The sequence below is a fragment of the Megalobrama amblycephala genome, linkage group LG23 (assembly GCF_018812025.1).
Source record: "Megalobrama amblycephala isolate DHTTF-2021 linkage group LG23, ASM1881202v1, whole genome shotgun sequence".
NCBI classification, from domain to species: domain Eukaryota; kingdom Metazoa; phylum Chordata; class Actinopteri; order Cypriniformes; family Xenocyprididae; genus Megalobrama; species Megalobrama amblycephala.
Window position 1 is genome coordinate 838307 of NC_063066.1, and position 20613 is coordinate 858919.

Sequence of the window (20613 nt, forward strand, 5' to 3'; positions counted from 1 at the left end):
CTTAAATCTGCAGTTTTCCAGCTGTGATTCGCACTCGTACCTTAAAGCACTGGATGTGGAAGTAAAGGCTGAGAGTCTCTATAATCATGGCGGCTCCTTTACCAAGAGGATGACCACAACTGGAACACAGTTTCTTCCCACTGACCGACCTGCACACACACACACACACACACATAGGAAACATGAGCCAAAAACAGAACTGTGGTCAGTAATCAGAGACGGCAGCAGAATAAAAACACACGGTCGACTGTAATGAGTTGATCAATGCTGATTTCTGCAGAGCAGGACGAGCCTCGTTATATTGCTGATATTATCATATCATGATGACACACATACTGACTCAAATTCACTCACAATCACATCTGATTTGGGTTGGTAGTGATCATTTGACTCATTAGATGTGATTGTTTTGATCTCCAGACATGAGCTCAGGTCAGAGGAGCTGCTGTACCTGTTTGGTGATGAAGGTGCAGGTGTGTCTGTGAATGAAGGTGAGGATGAGGATGATGGCCCAATGTTCTCTATAGAGTCAGACCTGAGGATGGAGAGCCACATGCAGCGTTCAGCGTCCACACACACACACACACACACACACACACACACACACACACACACACACACACGCGCGCGCTCAGAATCATTACGCTTTGGCCATGAGGATGAATTCAACAAAATTGCAAACGTAAAATCATTTAAACTTTGATGCACACATTGAGGCTTGTTTGTGAATAAATCAATTAATGAAAGAACACATAATGGACACACACACACACACACACACACACACACACACCTCTTGCGTCCTCCAGGTTTTGGTTGTGATGTGTTCTTGCTCCAGGTCTCATTCTCTCTGTTGGTCAGTGGTGTGTCTGTAAAATTACAAATAAATCATTTTCATAATCGACAACTGGATGATTATTGTGATCCTCAGTGTCAAAACAGACCGAGAATAAGCGCAACACTTTTTCTTGAATGAAATTAATGTACTATATTTGTTTCAATAATATTCAATATTTTGTATTTTGAGGGGATTTTATGGTACTAGACAATGTTCAACTCTAAATAAAGCAGAATGTATGTCTATAAAAATATAATTTTCAATTAATATATATTTTTTCAATTAATTTTAATTAGGTTAAAATTAGAGCAAAGATATTTAAGATCCGCATGGAAAGCAGATTTATGACATCCGATGGGAGAAATCAAGGAAATCTCATGTAATATCATGGTGTCACCACTAGATGCCTGTATAACCCTATATATAAATATAAATGCAGGTTATGTATGTTTAGAGATGATCTGTTGTCCAGTTGTTCAGTTATTTGAAAGATCATCAATGCATATTCTGCTAAACCTAGTTAGTCGTCTCTGTAGATTCGGAGCATCTGGAGTCATCACAGACACGCTCTTGACACAAACAAGTTAAGATCTTATTTGGACTGAATTCCTTCACTGAGAGAGAAATCCCATAATGCACTGGGACAATCTCAGTGAACAGAATAATCCAAAAAACTGAGAGAAATTCTTCTATTTCATTCACACTTATTAAAGTATCGATAAAAAATGCATATCTGATTGAAATGAGATGAAAAATATTTTAAATAACTTAATGTTAAACATAATGTTAGGCATAATATTCGCCTCACCCTGAGCCGACTGCAGTGCCGGCGGCTTCTCTCGTCCTCTCTGACCCGCTGACACACCGCTGTATGAAGAGAAACACATAATGTTTAGTTATAATGAGGAGTTTAAGAAAAGTTTTAAAATGCTAAATAATCCAAACCCACATGCTGTTATTTTTCCATGCAACACAAAATCTTCATGCTGCTCTTTTCCATAAAACAATAGTGTGTGGTGATCGTGTCTGTCAAAAACTCCATAAAACCCCAAAAACAGCTCATGACGGGACAGACTGTGAGCGTCACTCCAGCGAAAAGAGCCAAACGAAGACGATTCAGAAATTCTCTATTTGTGTTCCACAGAAAAATCAACAGCTTAAAGGTGTGGAGTGACAAATAATGGCAGAATTTATGTTTCTGGGTGAGAGTTGCTGTCCCAGACCTTACTGTCATCTGTAAACTGTCCGTCTGTCTCTGCGCTGCGTCGCTGAGGCCGTTTTCCCGTCTGCAGCTCTCAGAGCTCTGATGGAGGGAGAAACACCGTCAGTCTCACCAAACATCAAACACTTCCTCTAACAGCCTTCCCTCACGTCTCACCGTCTGTTTCTCCACCGGCCCCTGCTTGTGCTCCCGCTCCGGCTGGGAGTGTAAAGTGCTGTGGGTTTTGGGAAGGACAGGTGGTGCGGTCGGAGAGTGAGGGGTCACAGGGGTCAGAGGGGTCACGGTCTCCTCCAGAATCTTCCTCTCCTGCATCGACCACAAAAAGTCACTGGCAAATCTTCTTTCAGCAAACGAGTAGCGAAACAGCGAACTTCTCACGTTTCACATGATATGTAAAGCATCTTACAACAATTTACCATGATAAACATGCTTTACACTGACTGAGGATCTCAGATTCATTTACTATCATTTCACAGTAGTAACAGTAATAATTACACTGTTTTTGCAGAAACTACAGTGTGTTACCATAGTACATTTTTTAAGAAGTGATGTTTCAACACTGCAAAAAATGCTCAAATTTACTTTGAGTTTTTGTCTTGTTTCCAGTCCAAATATCTTAAAGTTCTTAGATCAAGAAGCATTTTCTTGACAAGTAAAAATTATTTTCTTGTTTTTAGGAAAAATAAGTCAAAATTAAGTGAGTTTTTCCTTAAAACAAGCAAAATAATCTTATTTCAAACCAAAAATTTGATATATAATCTTGTTTTCAGTTTGAAATAAGATTATTTTGCTTACCCCACTGGCAGATTATTTTGTTTGTTTTAAGGAAAAACTCACTTAATTCTGACTTATTTTTCCTAGAAACAAGAAAATAATTTTTACTTGTCAAGAAAATGCTTCTTGATTTAAGAACTTTAAGATATTTGGACTAGAAACAAGACAAAAACTCAAAGTAAGAACAGCATTTTTTGCAGTGCAGTTCTGATATTTGCCAGGATTTCAGAAACGTAATGTTTATATGTTGCAGTTGTTTATGTGTTACAGAACACCAGATATTATGAGTTATTTCTCATTCAGCTCAATCACACACATGAACCAAATCACACTAAGATCAGGAGCCAATAAAAGACTAAACATATTTAAAGTGCCCCATTGAACTATTTTAAATGTTCCTGCTGTGCTCTGATTGGTCAGATGATTGGTCTGCTCTGCTCTGATTGGTCAGATGACCCAGTGTGTTGCGAGAGAAACTTCACCTCCTCATGGTAGCGTCTCTCCTCCTCTTCCACCTCCTTCTGCGCCTGCTCCCATTCCTGCTTTAACTTCTCCTGTTCACGCCGATATTTCTCCTGTGATCACACACACATTCATCCATTAATGCTGATTATTCCATCAGATCCACGAACGCCTTCAGGAAACCCTCTAACACTCGGAAACTCAAATGACTCCTCAGTATCCGTGTCTTCAGTATGTCAGCATTAAACTCTTTTACATCGGCAGTGAGTAAATCAGGTTAAGGAAAAGTGCTTGGGATTTGGAAAATAAAAGACAAGCAGCCTAAAAACAATATTTTAAAGGCACAATCAATTCCAAGTCTTTGATTTTTTTTTACTTTGTTGAAATGATGGACAAGACAGCAAAATTTGGACACACACTAACACTGAGAAAAATCTCTATTTAAAAAACATCATCAATCTAAGCAGTGAATATCTGTGAGATTGTGCATTTAAAGAACTTGACATCTGCAGTGAACAGCTGTTTTCTCACACACACACGCACGCACGCACGCACGCACGCACGCACGCACGCACACACACACACACACACACACACACACACACACACACACGCAGGGGTGTCTTTATCTTAAGCAGCGACTGCTGTATCATGCTGGGTTTGGGTTATGTGTGTTTTGCTGTTTTAAGAATTTTACTTCCTGAATTGTGCAAATCTATTCATAACTAGTCCATGATGAGCTCCTCAAAAAGTATTTCAACACTTCAGTCACTCTGAAATGTCAGTCATCATTCACTCCCTCGTGTCCTTCTGAACCGGTCTGACTTTCTTTCTTCTGTGGAACATAAAAGACATTTTGAGAAACGTTTCCTATATTTGATTAAAGTCAGTGGGGTTCAGTGTTGTTCAGACTCCAATATCTTCCACAGAAGACAGAAATACAGAAAGGTTTGAAGCGATATGAGAGAGGGAACTTTAATTTCTGAGTGAACTGTCCCTTTAAGTGTCCAGATATTTTTTGGGTCACAATGCATTGATAGCTTCAGTGTAGTTGTGTGTGTTATAACAGCTAAAACAATCAGTTTTGATTCGAGATAAAGTAATTAATTGCATTCCAGTAAACTAGATTATCATATAGAGCAGATCTTCTGACGAAATCTCTATAAATATATACAGACACTAAAGTCTATTGTTTTAGGAAATGGAAAAGGGAACTCAAGCATGCAACCTAAAGGTAAAGTTCAGCCAAAAATGAAAATTCTGTCATTTACTCACTCTCAGTACATTCATTCTGTCTCGCAAAAGACACTAAACGAGTCAAAGCTGCTCTTTTCTATATAATGAGAGTGAATGGTGACCATGGCTGTCTTTGGTCCCCATCTGCTTACATTATACTGAAAAAAGCACATTCTAATGACAGAATTTTCTTTTTGAGGTGAATCATTTCTCCTGTGCTTAAGCAACTTAAGCATGAAGTGTCTGTTAGTCCGCGGTGAAGCATGCTCAGGTGATTCTCAGCGCGGCTCAAGCGTGGCTCTGCGTTCTCAAGCCGCTGTACCTGAAGCATGCGTTCCTGCTCTCGCTGCCACCTCTCCTGACGCTTGCGCTCTTCCTCAGGGCTCCAAGAAAAGCGTTCAGCCCGCTTCACCAGATTCAGCACCGCGGGAGGGACCTAACCGTACCGTAACCGCACATGCGCCGCACGAGGACGCAGCACACAACACCAAACACAGTGAGCAAGAGAAAGATGGTCTGTTTCCCCTGAAGTAGTGAGACTATCTGTTCTACTGGAGCGGATTAATGTGAAAAGACAAGGACAACACGGGGAAGTTCTGCTGCTTTCCCATCTGGTATAGAGTTCAACTCCCAGTGGCAGATCCAGTTCATGTTTCTGTTTAAATGTTCTAAAAATGCTTGTCTGTGCAAAAGTCGCTTGCCTTTTAAAGCTTGTTTCCATGGTAACAGCGACTCTGAATGCTGGATCTTGTTTCAGGATTATGGGTAGTGTAGTATTTCACTGCCAGTTTGACAAGTAAACGATTGTTTAAAAAATAATAGCTGAAATCACACTTCAGGCTTCTAGAGAAGCATATACTTTCAGTTCTGGACTCATACTGTTATGTGTTATACTATTTACTAACAGTATGAGCATCAAAGAGAACGTTTAGGAAGATTTATATTGTACAATCATTTTAATAGTGCTTGTAGATAAAGAATAAAATAATACCAGATGAGAAACAGGCAGAAAGCAAACGTCAGACACTTCAGGGGTGAGGAGGAGAGACGGAAGAACAGATTTAACTTCTTTACTTACATTTGCAGCCTTTTCAGTCATATCTGGAAAATACAAACAATGTCATTTTTAAAACACGCACTTTCAGTGATTTCATGAATTATTCATTTTATTAATTTGGTTAAAAACAAATTTTTTGCACAAAAAAATTATGATGGAAAAACTGACAAATATCTGAATATTTCACATGAAAGTTCAAGTTTATCTGCTCATTCAGATTAAGGAGGATTATGGGTATTTCCATGTCTAGATTTGGTCAACGACACTCACCTGGTTTGGTTCTGTATGATTCTGCGTCGGATGGTTTTGACTGATCCTGTGGGATCTCTGTTGCTTGTTTATTGACCTTCAACCAAATCCAAACAAGTCAAGGTCAAATAAATGATATGCATATGCAAGTATTTTAATGAAAGCACAAATCCACTAACCTGTGCAGAAGAGCTGTCCATCTGAACGACGGTCTGTAGAGAGTCGCTCGTCTCATCTGTCGGCTCTTGATCTGTGCAGGAACATGAGCCATCGCCAGAAATTACACGGGAATATGAAGAAGAAGTAGATGTTTGTATAACAAACTGGAATATTAATATCACATAAGAGCTGCCCAACCTGTAACAGTCTCTTCTGGTTTAATCTCCAACACTTCTGGGGATTTAGAGACATCGCCGGCCTGCGGGACTGTACCTCCTTCAATCTGTACGACATTACACAGACAGATGGAGGTGATGAGAATCCAACCAACTGATATACTGAACGTAAGCTGCATTGTTTGGCTTGTATAGTTCACACACAGACATCAGCATAGACAGAGAAGCACAGAGTCCGCCACTTCTGTATCCTCGCTGGAGTTTTACAGTGTCTGCGCCAAAAAGGCATTACAAGAGTTGTGTTTGGGGATCGACCAATCCACATGTTAGTCTCCATAGTCAATGAGGACATCGTGGTTAAATTTTATTTTCGAAGGAAATGTTCCAAAGAAAATTTATAGTCTTATACATTTGCACCAATCATTTTAAGTTCTTTTCAGCGACTCCGGTTCGAGCTGAACACCACTACTTACAGTTTCTGACATTTTCAGTGCGTGAGATTGTCCTGTTTTGTTCACATACACACTCTGGGAACGTCAGAGACTTATTTTATATCTTGTAAAAAAAGGGCATATCACCTTTGGCCACTGCTGTCCTCACCTCTGTGGTTTCTGTGTCGTTCTCGCAGCGCTCCGGTGTGAGTGAGGATGAGAGTGTCAGCTCCGTGGGCCGGACCGTGGATCCATCGGACACATCGGGATCTGTGAGGTCTGAGTCTGTGTAAGGAGATGGGAAGAACTGCAGGCAGTCTCCTTCTCTTTCTCTGTTTCTTCCTCCCTTCTCCTCAATGCTGTGGCCTTCATCCTCCCTTTCTCCATTCACTCGCACTACTTCCTCCACCTGAGAGAGAGAGAATCAACATACTGATATCTTCGGTAACACTTTACTTGAAGGGGTGTGCATAAGACTGACATGACACCTTCATAATCTTGACATGACACGTGTCATGAATATGAAGGAGGTTTTATGCATGTTTATGACAACTGTCATTAAGTGTCATTCGCTCAATTATGTCATTTTTAATGCAAAGATGACATTGTTTGAGATGTCTTTGTCATGACAACTTGACATTAGCAAAACACCATAACCTGTCATAAACATGACATAGCAGATTAATTATCAAACTTAAAAAACTACTTAGCTTTATGGGTTAACATTACATTACATTATTTTGGTAACATTTCAGTATAGGGAACACATATATAAACGATTAACTATGACTTTTCCCTCAATAAACTCTTAATTTACTGCTTATTATAGTTAATTGTTAGCTTTAGGTATTGGGTAGGATTAAGAATGTAGAATAAGATCATGCAGAATAAGGCATTAATATGTGCTTTATAAGTACTAATAAACAGCCAATATTTTAGCCATATGAATGCTAATAGTAATAAGCAACTAGTTAAAAGACTCTAAAATAAAGTGTTACCATTATTTTATAACAGTGTCATCTTTTTTAAGAAATTTGAAATTGTCTATTATCTGACCTTCTGTTAGAGGAAACTTAAAAAAACAAAAAAAAAACATGAAATGAAAAATAGTCATGACGCTGTTATAAAATTATTTGTCAGAGTGTTGTCACTTAATGACATTTTAATGACAAGTTCAATTTGTACCACTGTACTTGAGCTCAAGATACATATTCATGACACTATTATAATGGCCTCATGTCAAAACCAACGACATGACAGTTTAATGTAATGTTAACCCATAAAGCTAAATGATGTCAAGTTGTCATGACAAAGACACTGACAGGTTATGATGTGTTGGTTTATGTCAAGTTGTCATAACTCGGACATCTCAAACAATGTCATCTTTGCATTAAAAATGACATAATTGAGCGAATGACACTTAATGACAGTTGTCATAAACATTCATAAAACCTCCTTCATATTCATGACACGTGTCATGTCATGATTATGAAGGTGTCATGTCAGTCTTATGCACACCCCTTCAAGTAAAGTGTTACCATATCTTCTCCTCGCTCCTGCAGCATCTCTTCTCTTCTCTGATGATGAGGGCGGGGCAACCTGTCACTCACATGAGATCCACCAATAGCAAACCACAACCATCCAATCAATTCCCCACGGACAAAATCAAGCCCCACCCTACATTTGTTCTTGTTTGCGAAGCAGTTTCACTCGGATATACGACAAAATAGAGAAGAAAAGACTTGTTTCATGCTGACTTTAGGTTTGCTAATACTACTCACTTTATCTTGCTAAAGTATAATCTTATTTTACACTTTCATGGAATAAATTAATTATGGTTGACTGCAAATAATGAATAATGTAAGCCCAATTTTATTTTATTAGATTTATAAAATCAAGTCTTAATGTTACGCAATTTAGCTTCCCCCCCAAAAAATATATATTATTTTACAGAAGAAAATCTTTTTTTTTTTTTTTTAAATGTAATCCTTTATATTAATTTAATTTACACTTAAAATACATCATTAGGTAGCTTATCGCAATGAAATCGCTGTGCTTTGCATATGGGTCAGGTTTTGTCAGTCAACAGCTCCCATAAAGAAACTGCTTAATACACATCCTAAATAATGTGTTAATGACAATGTAAAACTGCAGACAGGTAGGGAATATGTTTATATGATCACTAGCTCAATATATAAAAAACGTTTATGTAAAGTCCCTATAATGAAAAAAGAGGTATGTGTGTGTTTCAGAGCAGGCTGATCTGTGTGAGTGTTTTTGTCTTTGTATGGAGCACTTCACATAGAAAGAACCCATTCACACACACACACACACACACACACACACACACACACACACACACACACGCACACGCACACACACACACACCTAGGGAACACTAGCACTCATTCAACACATGCCCACTTTAACTCACAACACTCATTCCAGCCACCAGAGGGCAACATCTGCTATTGTTGATGCATTCTGGAACACTTCACTTCTCTTAGGAGACGAACGGAGCAAATTCCTACAGCACAAAATTATCCAGGATATTGCTTCTCAGTGTGGGTGGTGTGGCAGAGTGCATGGCTGCTGATGGAGTCAGTGTTATATTGCTCAGAGGCTGCTCTTATACAGCTCTGAAGACATAATGGAGACCTTCAGCAAAATAAATTATCTTAAAGGAAACAAAAATAGACATAAATGAGGCGATCCTTGACATATTTCACATTTAAAACTGAAAAATTAATGTGGATAGCATAGCTCACTTGGTCTTAAGAGAATGATGAGAAATAGTCATAGTTTATACTGAAATGTCTGACTTTTGATTGCAAATTTCTGATCTCTTCTGAGACTCTAGAGCAGGCACATGTTGCCGAGGTCTATTTCTTGGGCACACAAATAAAAATTCCTAAGCAATTTCTTACTTTGCTCTCCATGTAATCTCATTGCAGTCAAAGAGAAACAAGTATAAAGGTTTACAGGATGTTGCACATTGCTTGACTTTTTATTTACATTCAAAAAATCTCTGTTTTCAGTCCTAAACTATATATATTGTATTAGTTATAAAACCTTTTAAAAAGTAAACTCTGCAATGAGAAATGTTGATTTCTGGGCTGTATGTACCTTAGCTGTTCTCATCCCAGCAGTGGAATTTCTGCTCTGTCTGTAAGGTTTTGGACCCAGAGAGGGCGCTGTCACATTTGAGCAAGATGGACCTGAAACACACTCTGTATCTCCAGTGTTTCCCTGCTCTATGCTGTATCCCGTCACCTGTGCTTCAACTGTGGATGTGAATTTGGCCGCGGGGAGAGACTGTTGCCTCAGGTACTGCAGCGGGTTTGAGGAAGCACTGAAAGCGGAAAAGTCTGGGGAGACGGGGAAAGAGGAGTGACGAGTTGGGTCAGCCGACACGCTCCTCTCCAGCAGCTTGGGGAGTTTGAGGCGCTCAAGAACGGCCTCACTGATGGTGAAGCGCTGGACATAACGTTGCAGCACAGAAGCTGCTTCCTCTGGTGTGCGGGCGTTCCGGTAAGCTTCATGCAACTCCCGTTCACGGCGCTCCCTAGTGGAGAGAGTAAAATATTGTCAGAAATTACACTAGAGGCATATTATTGTATTGATGATTGAAATCCACTAGCTCACAGCAATTTTAATTTGATAACAATTTTGTCAGTAATGTTGTCAGTAACCAGTAACAGCAGTGACAGTAACCATACTCACAGTAACAGCACTGACAGTAACCACACTCACAGTAACACCAGTGACAGTAACACCAGTGACAGTAAACACACTTACAGTAAAAGCACTGACAGTAACACCATTGACAGTAACAGCAGTGGCAGTAACCACACTCACAGTAACCACACTCACAGTAACACCAGTGACAGTAACAGCACTGACAGTAACACCATTGACAGTAACAGCAGTGGCAGTAACCACACTTACAGTAAAAGCACTGACAGTAACACTAGTGACAGTAACAGCACTGACAGTAACAGCACTGACAGTAACCATACTCACAGTAACAGCACTGACAGTAACCACACTCACAGTAACACCAGTGACAGTAAACACACTTACAGTAAAAGCACTGACAGTAACACCATTGACAGTAACAGCAGTGACAGTAACCACACTCACAGTAACCACACTCACAGTAACACCAGTGACAGTAACAGCACTAACAGTAACAGCACTGACAGTAACACCATTGACAGTAACAGCAGTGGCAGTAACCACACTTACAGTAAAAGCACTGACAGTAACACTAGTGACAGTAACACCAGTGACAGTAACAGCAGTGACAGTAACCACACTCACAGTAACATTACTGACAGTAACAGCAATGACAGTAACCACACTGACAGTAACAGCAGTGACAGTAACATTACTGACAGTAACAGCAGTGACAGTAACCACACTCACAGTAACAGCACTGACAGTAAAACCAGTGACAGTAACAACACTCACAGTAACAGCAGTGACAGTAACCACACTTACAGTAAAAGCACTGAAAGTAACACCAGTGACAGTAACCACACTCACAGTAACAGCACTGACAGTAACACCAGTGACAGTAACAACATTCACAGTAAAATTACTGACAGTAACAGTAGTGACAGTAACCACACTCACAGTAACACCAATGACAGTAACAACACTCACAGTAAAATTACTGACAGTAACAGCAGTGACAGTAACCACACTCACAGTAACAGCACTGACAGTAACACCAATGACAGTAACAACATTCACAGTAAAATTACTGACAGTAACAGCAGTGACAGTAACCACACTCACAGTAACATTACTGACAGTAACAGCAGTGACAGTAACAACATTCACAGTAACATTACTGACAGTAACAGCAGTGACAGTAACCACACTCACAGTAACATTACTGACAGTAACAGCAGTGACAGTAACAACATTCACAGTAACATTACTGACAGTAACAGCAGTGACAGTAACCACACTCACAGTAACAGCACTGACAGTAAAACCAGTGACAGTAACAACACTCACAGTAACAGCAGTGACAGTAACCACACTTACAGTAAAAGCACTGAAAGTAACACCAGTGACAGTAACCACACTCACAGTAACAGCAGTGCCAGTAACCACACTCACAGTAACAGCACTGACAGTAACACCAGTGACAGTAACAACATTCACAGTAAAATTACTGACAGTAACAGTAGTGACAGTAACCACACTCACAGTAACACCAATGACAGTAACAACACTCACAGTAAAATTACTGACAGTAACAGCAGTGACAGTAACCACACTCACAGTAACAGCACTGACAGTAACACCAATGACAGTAACAACATTCACAGTAAAATTACTGACAGTAACAGCAGTGACAGTAACCACACTCACAGTAACAGCACTGACAGTTACACCAGTGACAGTAACAACACTCACAGTAACAGCACTGACAGTAACAGCACTGAAAGTAACAGCACTGACAGTAAAACCACTGACAGTAACCACACTCACAGTAACAGCACTGACAGTTACACCAGTGACAGTAACAACACTCACAGTAACAGCACTGACAGTAACAGCACTGAAAGTAACAGCACTGACAGTAAAACCACTGACAGTAACCACACTCACAGTAACATTACTGACAGTAAAATTACTGACAGTAACAACACTGACAGTTACACCAGTGACAGTAACAACACTCACAGTAACAGCACTGAAAGTAACAGCACTGACAGTAACAGCAGTGACAGTAACAGCAGTGACAGTAACCACACTCACAGTAACATTACTGACAGTAACAGCAGTGACATTAACAGCACTCACAGTAAAATTACTGACAGTAACAACACTGACAGTTACACCAGTGACAGTAACAACACTCACAGTAACAGCACTGACAGTAACAGCACTGACAGTAACAGCACTGAAAGTAACACCAGTGACAGTAACCACACTCACAGTAACAGCACTGACAGTTACACCAGTGACAGTAACAACACTCACAGTAACAGCACTGACAGTAACAGCACTGAAAGTAACAGCACTGACAGTAAAACCACTGACAGTAACCACACTCACAGTAACATTACTGACAGTAAAATTACTGACAGTAACAACACTGACAGTTACACCAGTGACAGTAACAACACTCACAGTAACAGCACTGAAAGTAACAGCACTGACAGTAACAGCAGTGACAGTAACAGCAGTGACAGTAACCACACTCACAGTAACATTACTGACAGTAACAGCAGTGACATTAACAGCACTCACAGTAAAATTACTGACAGTAACAACACTGACAGTTACACCAGTGACAGTAACCACACTCACAGTAACAGCACTGAAAGTAACAGCCCTGACAGTAACAGCAGTGACAGTAACCACACTCACAATAACAGCACTGAATGTAACAGCACTGACAGTAACACCAGTGACAGTAACAGCAGTGACAGTAAAACCAGTGACAGCAACCACACTCACAGTAACAGCAGCACTGACAGTAACACCAGTGACAGTAACAACACTCACAGTAAAATTACTGACAGTAACAGCAGTGACAGTAACCGCACTGAAAGTAACAGCACTGACAGTAACAGCAGTGACAGTAACCACACTCACAGTAACAGCACTGACAGTAACACCAGTGACATTACACCAGTGACAGTAACAACACTCACAGTAACAGCACTGACAGTAACCACACTTACAGTAACAGCACTGACAGTAACATCAGTGACAGTAACCACACTTACAGTAACACTACTGACAGTAATACCACTTACAGTAACATCACTGACAGTAACATTGCTAACTCTCTGACATTACCACCTTTGACAGTGACGCTACTGACAGTATGGTAATGCCCCAGTAACAGTAACTGCATTGACAGTAACAGAAGCTACATTAATGATGCTGACAGTATTTGTACTGACTGTAACAGCACTGACATTACTGTCGATGGCTTTACAGTCAGCAGTGTTACTATCACTAACAGTAACACCATTGACAGTGACGCTACTGAAAGCAACTGTACTCACAGTAACAGCACTGACAATAACTGCACATACAGCAAGAACACTGAAAGTCACAGGCTTGTATTGTTGAGCCTATGGCAAAATCACAGTTATACTGACATTCAGTACCAAGTACTCTAGCTTATATTTTGCTTAAATGACCTGTGGTCATCTGTAGTGTTGGACTGTAATTAATGAGAACAAAAGTGGAAAGTGTAGATGGAAATGGCAGACATACTTCTCCTCCACTATTTCTCTGTACGTCTTGATGCTTTTCCTTCTCTGCGATCCTCCATCTCCACTCAACAGTCTCTCCATCATTTTTCTCTCCTCTTCTTTTTTGATCAGGTCCTGAGACACACTCCTTCTGCGACTCTTCCATTTGGCCAAGTCCTGACACACAAACATACAATTACAGACACATTCAGATCAATATACTGGATCTAACAGCAAACAATGCTAGTAATGAAAGACACTTACGTCCTGCCAGTGGTCTTCTTCCTCTTTCAGCTTGTTGTACTGGTTGTGCATGAGCTCATGTCGAACTTGACTGTGGGGTGGCAACATAGAGTCTTCCTCGCTTCTCATGTCAATCATGCTCACACTCCTGTTACAGAGAGATTTGAGCTCACTGAATCACTGGTCATTTATCATATTTAATCATCTGGTTAACCACAGTCAAGTGCAATTATTATTATTAAGCAACCAGTTAAAAAGCACGGCCAGTGAGTCACAGTGAGCATTTATAATTAGGCAAGTTGTGCCGCCCATAAGCCATGCATCCAAAGAAAGAAGGCCAGAAGTGTGAAAGACACTGAAACAACCACCAAATTTATTTTATCTTACAAGTGGCAAAAACAAACACATTTTCATTATATAAGAAACACTGTTCCGTTTTAACTTCTTAAATGAATTTAACAAATTCAAGTATAACTTTATACATCAGATGCAAGTGCTTTAGCAAACACAGATATTAATTTGTGGATAAAAGGTTTACATTATATTAGCATCCCACTCAAGCAATACAGCCACATTACAAAGAAGTTCATCCATAGTGTACCAAAACAAAGTGCTGAATGCACAGCTTGGCACATGCAGACATTAGGCACTGTCAGTGGAAGAGGCGTTCCCGCAAGAGTGTTTCTCACAGCACAGTGTGGTAAAGAGACTTACTCAGGATCATCAAACACACTAGATGAACGGCTGAATCTACAACAGGCAGGACAAAAGAGCACAGAGACAGTGATTTATGAGGACCAACAGATAAAAAAAAAAAAAAAAAAAAGCTGAATGAAACCTGTCATTGCATTATGTTCAATTTCTTTTACACAGAATATTTTATAAGTATTGCAAACTCTATCCAAGCAATTCCACATTTAAAAAAAAAAAAATTTAAATTTAAATGGAAACATTTGTTCTGTGTTGAAGATATACTGTACATGTAAATACCCATTAATGGACAGAAGAGGGCATAATAAAACAATTTCACTTGTAACGATTCCAGTGTTTATCTAACTAACCCCAATACCATGGGGAATGTCTAACCCATATTTCATAGCCTCATCAAATTCACCACTTATTGCACTTATCAAAAAGATTCTTAAAGAAGAGGAAAAAGAAGGTAAAACATGAAAGAGAGAGAAAAGCTCAGCTCTTAAAGCACTGAGATGTGTGTCAGTGAAAGTGTGGCCTGCGGTCTCACCACAAGAAACACACAGACGCTGAAAATACAGGCCACCCAAAAAACAAACCAATTATAAATCCCAAAGTATTCCTCATAAATGTAAATATGGCTCGGGTTTGCTGTGAATCCGTCCAGCTGAAGAGACCAAAGGAAACACAGCTCGAGCTGAGAGACTCCAGCGAGAGCAAAACTCCAGCTTGAGCTGGACTGGATCTCTACTGGTCAAGGACTAACGCTGGAGATAAGATCTGAGTTTTTAGACATCACCGAAGAGAAAATATTTCAGCACATTCTTTCTGGAATCAAATAAACTCAAATATCCACAAACACTCAGAAAGTCTGGAATGCCTGACAGTGTTGAGCGGCGATGGATGAATCAACGCGCACCACCTGTGAGAGAAACGCTGACACAGAATATAGATATTAAACAAACAAACACCATCTCTTCATCCACTCACTGACCATCTGATCCATTTTACTCACAAAACTGGAAAGCACTTTCTCAATCTGTCAAGCTCTAATCTGATTGGATGGTATTGGGAAGTAAAGACACACAGGGTTTTTTTTTTTTCTTCAGTCCACCTGGAAATTATGTCATATATTACAAGGCTGATACAGTTTTCTGTTTTTGTCTGATGAATGAACTGTACATTCTGCTTCGTTTCGGATGTTATGAATGACAGAGTGAACATTTTCTGTGTGTGTTTTCAATCCCTCAAGGAGATCAGCCTTATTTGATCTTTTTTTTTCCTTAATTTAATTTTTCTTAAGTTTAAATTTTTTGTATAATCTACACTATCGTTCAAAGTTTGGGGCAGTACGTTTTTTGTTGTTGTTTTGTTTTTTTGGGAAAAAAAAAAATATTCATCAAGGACACATTAATTTGACCAAAAGTTACAATAAAGATATTTATATTGTTACAAAAGATTCTCTTTCAAATAAATGCTGTTCTTTTGATCTTTCTATTCATCAAAGAATCCTAAAAAATTAAACGTATCACAGAACTTTCAGCAGTTGAAAACTGAAAATTCGTCTTTGCCATCACAGGACTAATTTAGATTTAAAATATATTAAAATAATAATACAAATATTTTAAACTATAATAATATGCAGCCTTGATGATCATAAGAGATGTATATCAAAAACATTACAAAATCCTCCCAATCCCAACTGTAAAGTAAGCGAGTTCGAGCGAGGTTTCCTGATCCAAACACTTCTCAAAGTAACTTCATGGCTTTGAAGAGTCAGAAACAAAACAACAAGCAGAGAGAATTTAAAACAAGTCACTGTTTGCATTTGGTTGGTGAATTCAAACTGAATTCTTTCTTTAGGCCTTAACTGATGATTTACCAAGGGCATTTATTTCTCATGTCACATAATTCAAACAGGAGAGAGTTATACTGCTCAACAGGACATGCAGTACCACATGATCAGTGAACTTCCTGTCTGCTCTCTCTTAAAGCTGTCACTCAGTGTGAGGAAATGTCAGAACAACATGTCCTTACCAGACGAGACAAGATAAAGATTCCACTTCAGACGCAGTTCCAAAGAAAAATGATAAAAATAATGCCTTTCGGGGTCGATTTTTAAGAATACTTTTATTCAGCTAGGATGCATCAACATGTTCAAAAGTGACTGTAAAAACATTGTTACACAAATTTTTAACTTCTAATTCAAATAAATGATACATTTCAATTTAATATTTTTTATATAATTATATAAAAAAATTATATTTCAGAGACTTTTTTTTTTACACGTGTTAAGAGCTACATGTGTTATATTTAGTGCTGAAACAGGAGTGAAACCTCCAGATGTAGATACAGAAAAAGGGGCTATATGTAAGAATTGTCATGTATTAATCACTATGAAAGCAAAGGATATTGTGACATTTACATGAGCCTGTTTTCTGTTCAAGCACACATGAAAATAATGCTTATACAACGTTCAGGATAAATCTGAAAGAGTCATTCTGTACTGTAATGTCAATGTGTCGTGCAAAGAAAAGGGATTCATTCAAACTATAGTCTCACAGCCAGATCTATATAGTCTCAAATATACTTTATAATCAAACTATCATAAGAGTGTAATTTTAATGACCTCATCTGTGAATCTCAGAGCTGCTGTAAACACATCCACATGTGATCAGATGCTTTCTGAACTGCTGTTTTCTCATAACTCTGTTATTGAGAGGAAAATGTTCAGCACATATTTACATATTCATCTAACCGTCGTTCTCAGGACGGCGTCGGGATGTTTGTTAACAGTATATCGCTGCAAATTTCCAACTTCTTTTTACTACTAAATATATCGCCGTGAGTATATCGAGGCTTTGAATCATGTTCAGTCTCTTGTAAGCGATAAGTTGCTGCTGCAGTTCACTTAATGGCCACCGGTGTCGCTAATAACACTTGTTTCTGAATTTTTTAGGTTAATCTACAGCTCTTTTAGAGATGGACACCGTTTCGTGACTCTCGCACAAATGCCAGGCCGGCTCACCCTCATCCTTAATGCCAGATGTCTGCACTGAATGCCAGCCTGATGACGGAAAAACAAACACACACGACACGACAGACAAACACGAACGCCTGTATCTGTCACCCAAACATCCAGCTGCGTTTCCAGAGAATCTCAGGTTCTGTCAACAAGCTCATCTCCTTTACCTCGACATTGTGCAATGCTGATAAAACTGGCACCGATCTGACTCATTTCAGGTTGTGAAATCATGTAACCCTTACAGATCATATTACAAAAACCCCCTCAAGAATATAAACATAACCGCAAGCACGCTTTTCTGTCATTCCCAAATCAGAAACTCAATTCTAAGAGCTTTTGAATATTAAAAATAACTAAACCAAATATCTGATATACTGAAATGAGCCAAAGAGAAAAGATCAATGAATTCAGGTAGAAATCTTTTATTCTAAACAGATTTTATAATGCATTTAATGAAAATTATTCATTAAATGCATTATATATATATATATATATATATACGATACTAATGTATAATAATTAATAATAATTAATAATTAACAAGTCACATCAGAATAACCAAATACTTATTTCATTATGCAGCATGGATGTATTTGCATCATACAATATTAATCATTATGATTTGTTCCAACCTTCATAGAATATACAGAGTATTGAGAAAAAAGAAACTACGATACAATAATATTGTGATATAAAAGACGTATTAAGCAGTAGGGTCACCATATGGCTTCAAAACATATTCAATCCTGTGTGGAACGTCTCCAGTTCTTAAAAGGTGAAGTGTTTTTCCGAGCCACAAGCGTCAACAAACAAAAATGTGCAAAAATAATACGTTTTTCTGAACACTCCCTCCTTCTGCCATTTGTCCACTAAAGGAAAAGTCCCGCCCCCAAACACACGCCATTGGTTGAGTCAGAGTTGGCTGGTCATGATGCTCGTGTGTTTCTCGTACAGTGACATACACTCACTGCTTCACCATCACAGTAAGATTGTTGGAGAAAAACAGCTGTACTGAAAACTGTAGTAAGTTAGTTGTGCATTAGTTGTTTGAACCACGTTATCTTATTATCTAATGACTAATTTTGCTCTACGATCTTTTGCTTTATTTCCAGATGTTTGATTCTGTCGCAGGTTTTCTCAAGCACAATTTCATTGTCTGGACAAGCTAAAGCTGCAGAATGAAAGAGATCGTCCTGCATGATAGCTTGTGTATTTGCACACATCATACTAACAAAAAACTCTTACCAGAAGTCATGAGCTGGAGCTCCAACTTTGTGATGCTGTTTGCAAATGTTTGTTTGAACGCTGGTTTCAGTAAACAGAGTATGGTTGAACTATGTTGGTAATGACAGTCGGCTAATGATGTTTTTGGGAAATGCACTCCAACGCACTCTTTGAAAGCCCCTTTTTGGATGATCAAACTACTTCTGCATATTAAACTGTGATAGGAGAAAGTGTTTTAATGACACATCACCTAACAGATGAAGAACTTCTCATAAATGTCAATGTTGATTAGAAGAGAGGTTTCTAGGAATATATGGGCAACATTAAGGAACAGTGTTCGCAACATCAGACATCAAGTCGAATACTTTGTTAAGCAGCTCTTTCTTGTGTTTATTGTTTAGTGCCAGGCTCAGTTCAGCTCAGTTCATGGCTGAACACAGGAAACCTGCACATTCCCCGTCTTCCTCTGGGTGGGTCGCCTGTTACTTGTGTGTCTTTGAGAGACTATTTTCATGAACACACAATGGGAAAGTACATTAAGAGCCTTTCCTCCGTGTGTGTTTGCGAGTTGTGTGGCATTATGCTCAGAGTCTAATGTTAAGCATTCAATGGCCATTGTGAACACCTAATGTTGTCATTCACTGGCATTATGAAAGGTACAGTCTCTATTAATATATTAATATATATATATATATATATATATATATAAATATTAATATATATAGGTGTGTTGCCAATTATTCTGTAAAGATTGAGGATAAAAGACATTCTGAAAAATGTCTACTTTTACAAACCATTTGAATAAGTGCATACAATAACTTTGCATCAGAGCTACTTTAAATTGTGTCCTCTTGCTTTCTGTAGCTGAGAATGATCAACTTTCATGATGCAGAATGATGATTAAGTTCTTTCAGATAAAAAGTGAGATGTAAAATAAAAAGTATTCAATGTTTTTGGCTATATTAAATGTCATCTGAAGTCTTTTGTACATGTATTATATGTGGTATGAATGCTGCAGCAGATCCGTCCTTTATTCCATGTTATTCATGGCACTTATCTGTAATGTTTTGACCTATGTGTGCTTTTCCCAAAAACTTAGTGACAACTCACCAAAAAATGAAAATTTGCACAATTGTTATATTAACTCTGCAATAAGGCTACCTGCTTTAAAGCTAGAGGATCATCTGCTGAAGCGTTTAACAAAACAATCCCAAACCTAGAGACCACCCTGTCTCAGCCGCCATGCAAATCTGAGCTCCCAGATCCAAAGGCTTTCCTTGGAGTGTCATTGAAGCTCATTCATGTTGACCTACATCAAGCCCAAACATTATAAGCAGCAGTCGCCTGGCGTGGGACCGAAACCCAAACTCGTCTGGCTCTCGTTCCACCTGACAGTCAGAGCAAACGTGCCAAAAACGGCCCTTCAGCGTCCAGGCTGTCCTAGAACAGCAGTTGGACCTCCCCGGAAAACAAGCTCCAAATATACGAGCAAAAGAACATAAATAAAGTATTTTTCCCCTCAGATCTTCAGTGCAGATCCCAAAAACAATACTAGACTCCTCTAAGGAGGACAGACTCAAGCTCTGGTGGTT

At 38.9% G+C, this 20613-nt stretch overlaps 1 protein-coding gene and 1 long non-coding RNA gene across 8 annotated transcripts in view; one reads left to right on the top strand and one right to left on the bottom strand.

Annotated features, from left to right (window-relative positions):
- limch1b (LIM and calponin homology domains 1b) overlaps positions 1–20613 on the bottom strand; it is an 80000-nt gene that overhangs the window by 4027 nt on the left and 55360 nt on the right. For 3 of the 7 annotated variants that reach the window (XM_048176601.1, XM_048176605.1, XM_048176609.1), the window contains 17 exons: positions 14794–14829; positions 14101–14227; positions 13859–14013; positions 9731–10169; positions 6774–7013; positions 6196–6280; positions 6018–6088; positions 5860–5935; positions 5611–5633; positions 4855–4968; positions 3317–3409; positions 2217–2366; positions 2062–2141; positions 1647–1705; positions 794–869; positions 452–535; positions 41–149 (listed from right to left, as the gene is read on the bottom strand). In XM_048176601.1, coding sequence (XP_048032558.1) covers positions 41–149; positions 452–535; positions 794–869; positions 1647–1705; positions 2062–2141; positions 2217–2366; positions 3317–3409; positions 4855–4968; positions 5611–5633; positions 5860–5935; positions 6018–6088; positions 6196–6280; positions 6774–7013; positions 9731–10169; positions 13859–14013; positions 14101–14227; positions 14794–14829 — 2017 coding nt within the window. Of the gene's footprint in view, positions 1–40; positions 150–449; positions 536–793; positions 870–1646; positions 1706–2061; positions 2142–2216; positions 2367–3316; positions 3410–4854; positions 4969–5610; positions 5634–5859; positions 5936–6017; positions 6089–6195; positions 6281–6773; positions 7014–9730; positions 10170–13858; positions 14014–14100; positions 14228–14793; positions 14830–20613 lie in introns of those variants that run through there. The other 4 variants (XM_048176602.1, XM_048176608.1, XM_048176607.1 and 1 more) reach the window with 3 other exon arrangements.
- Positions 18763–19727, top strand: LOC125259174. Its single transcript, XR_007182739.1, has 2 exons — positions 18763–18820; positions 18910–19727. It is a non-coding gene; the product is annotated as an uncharacterized LOC125259174 (long non-coding RNA).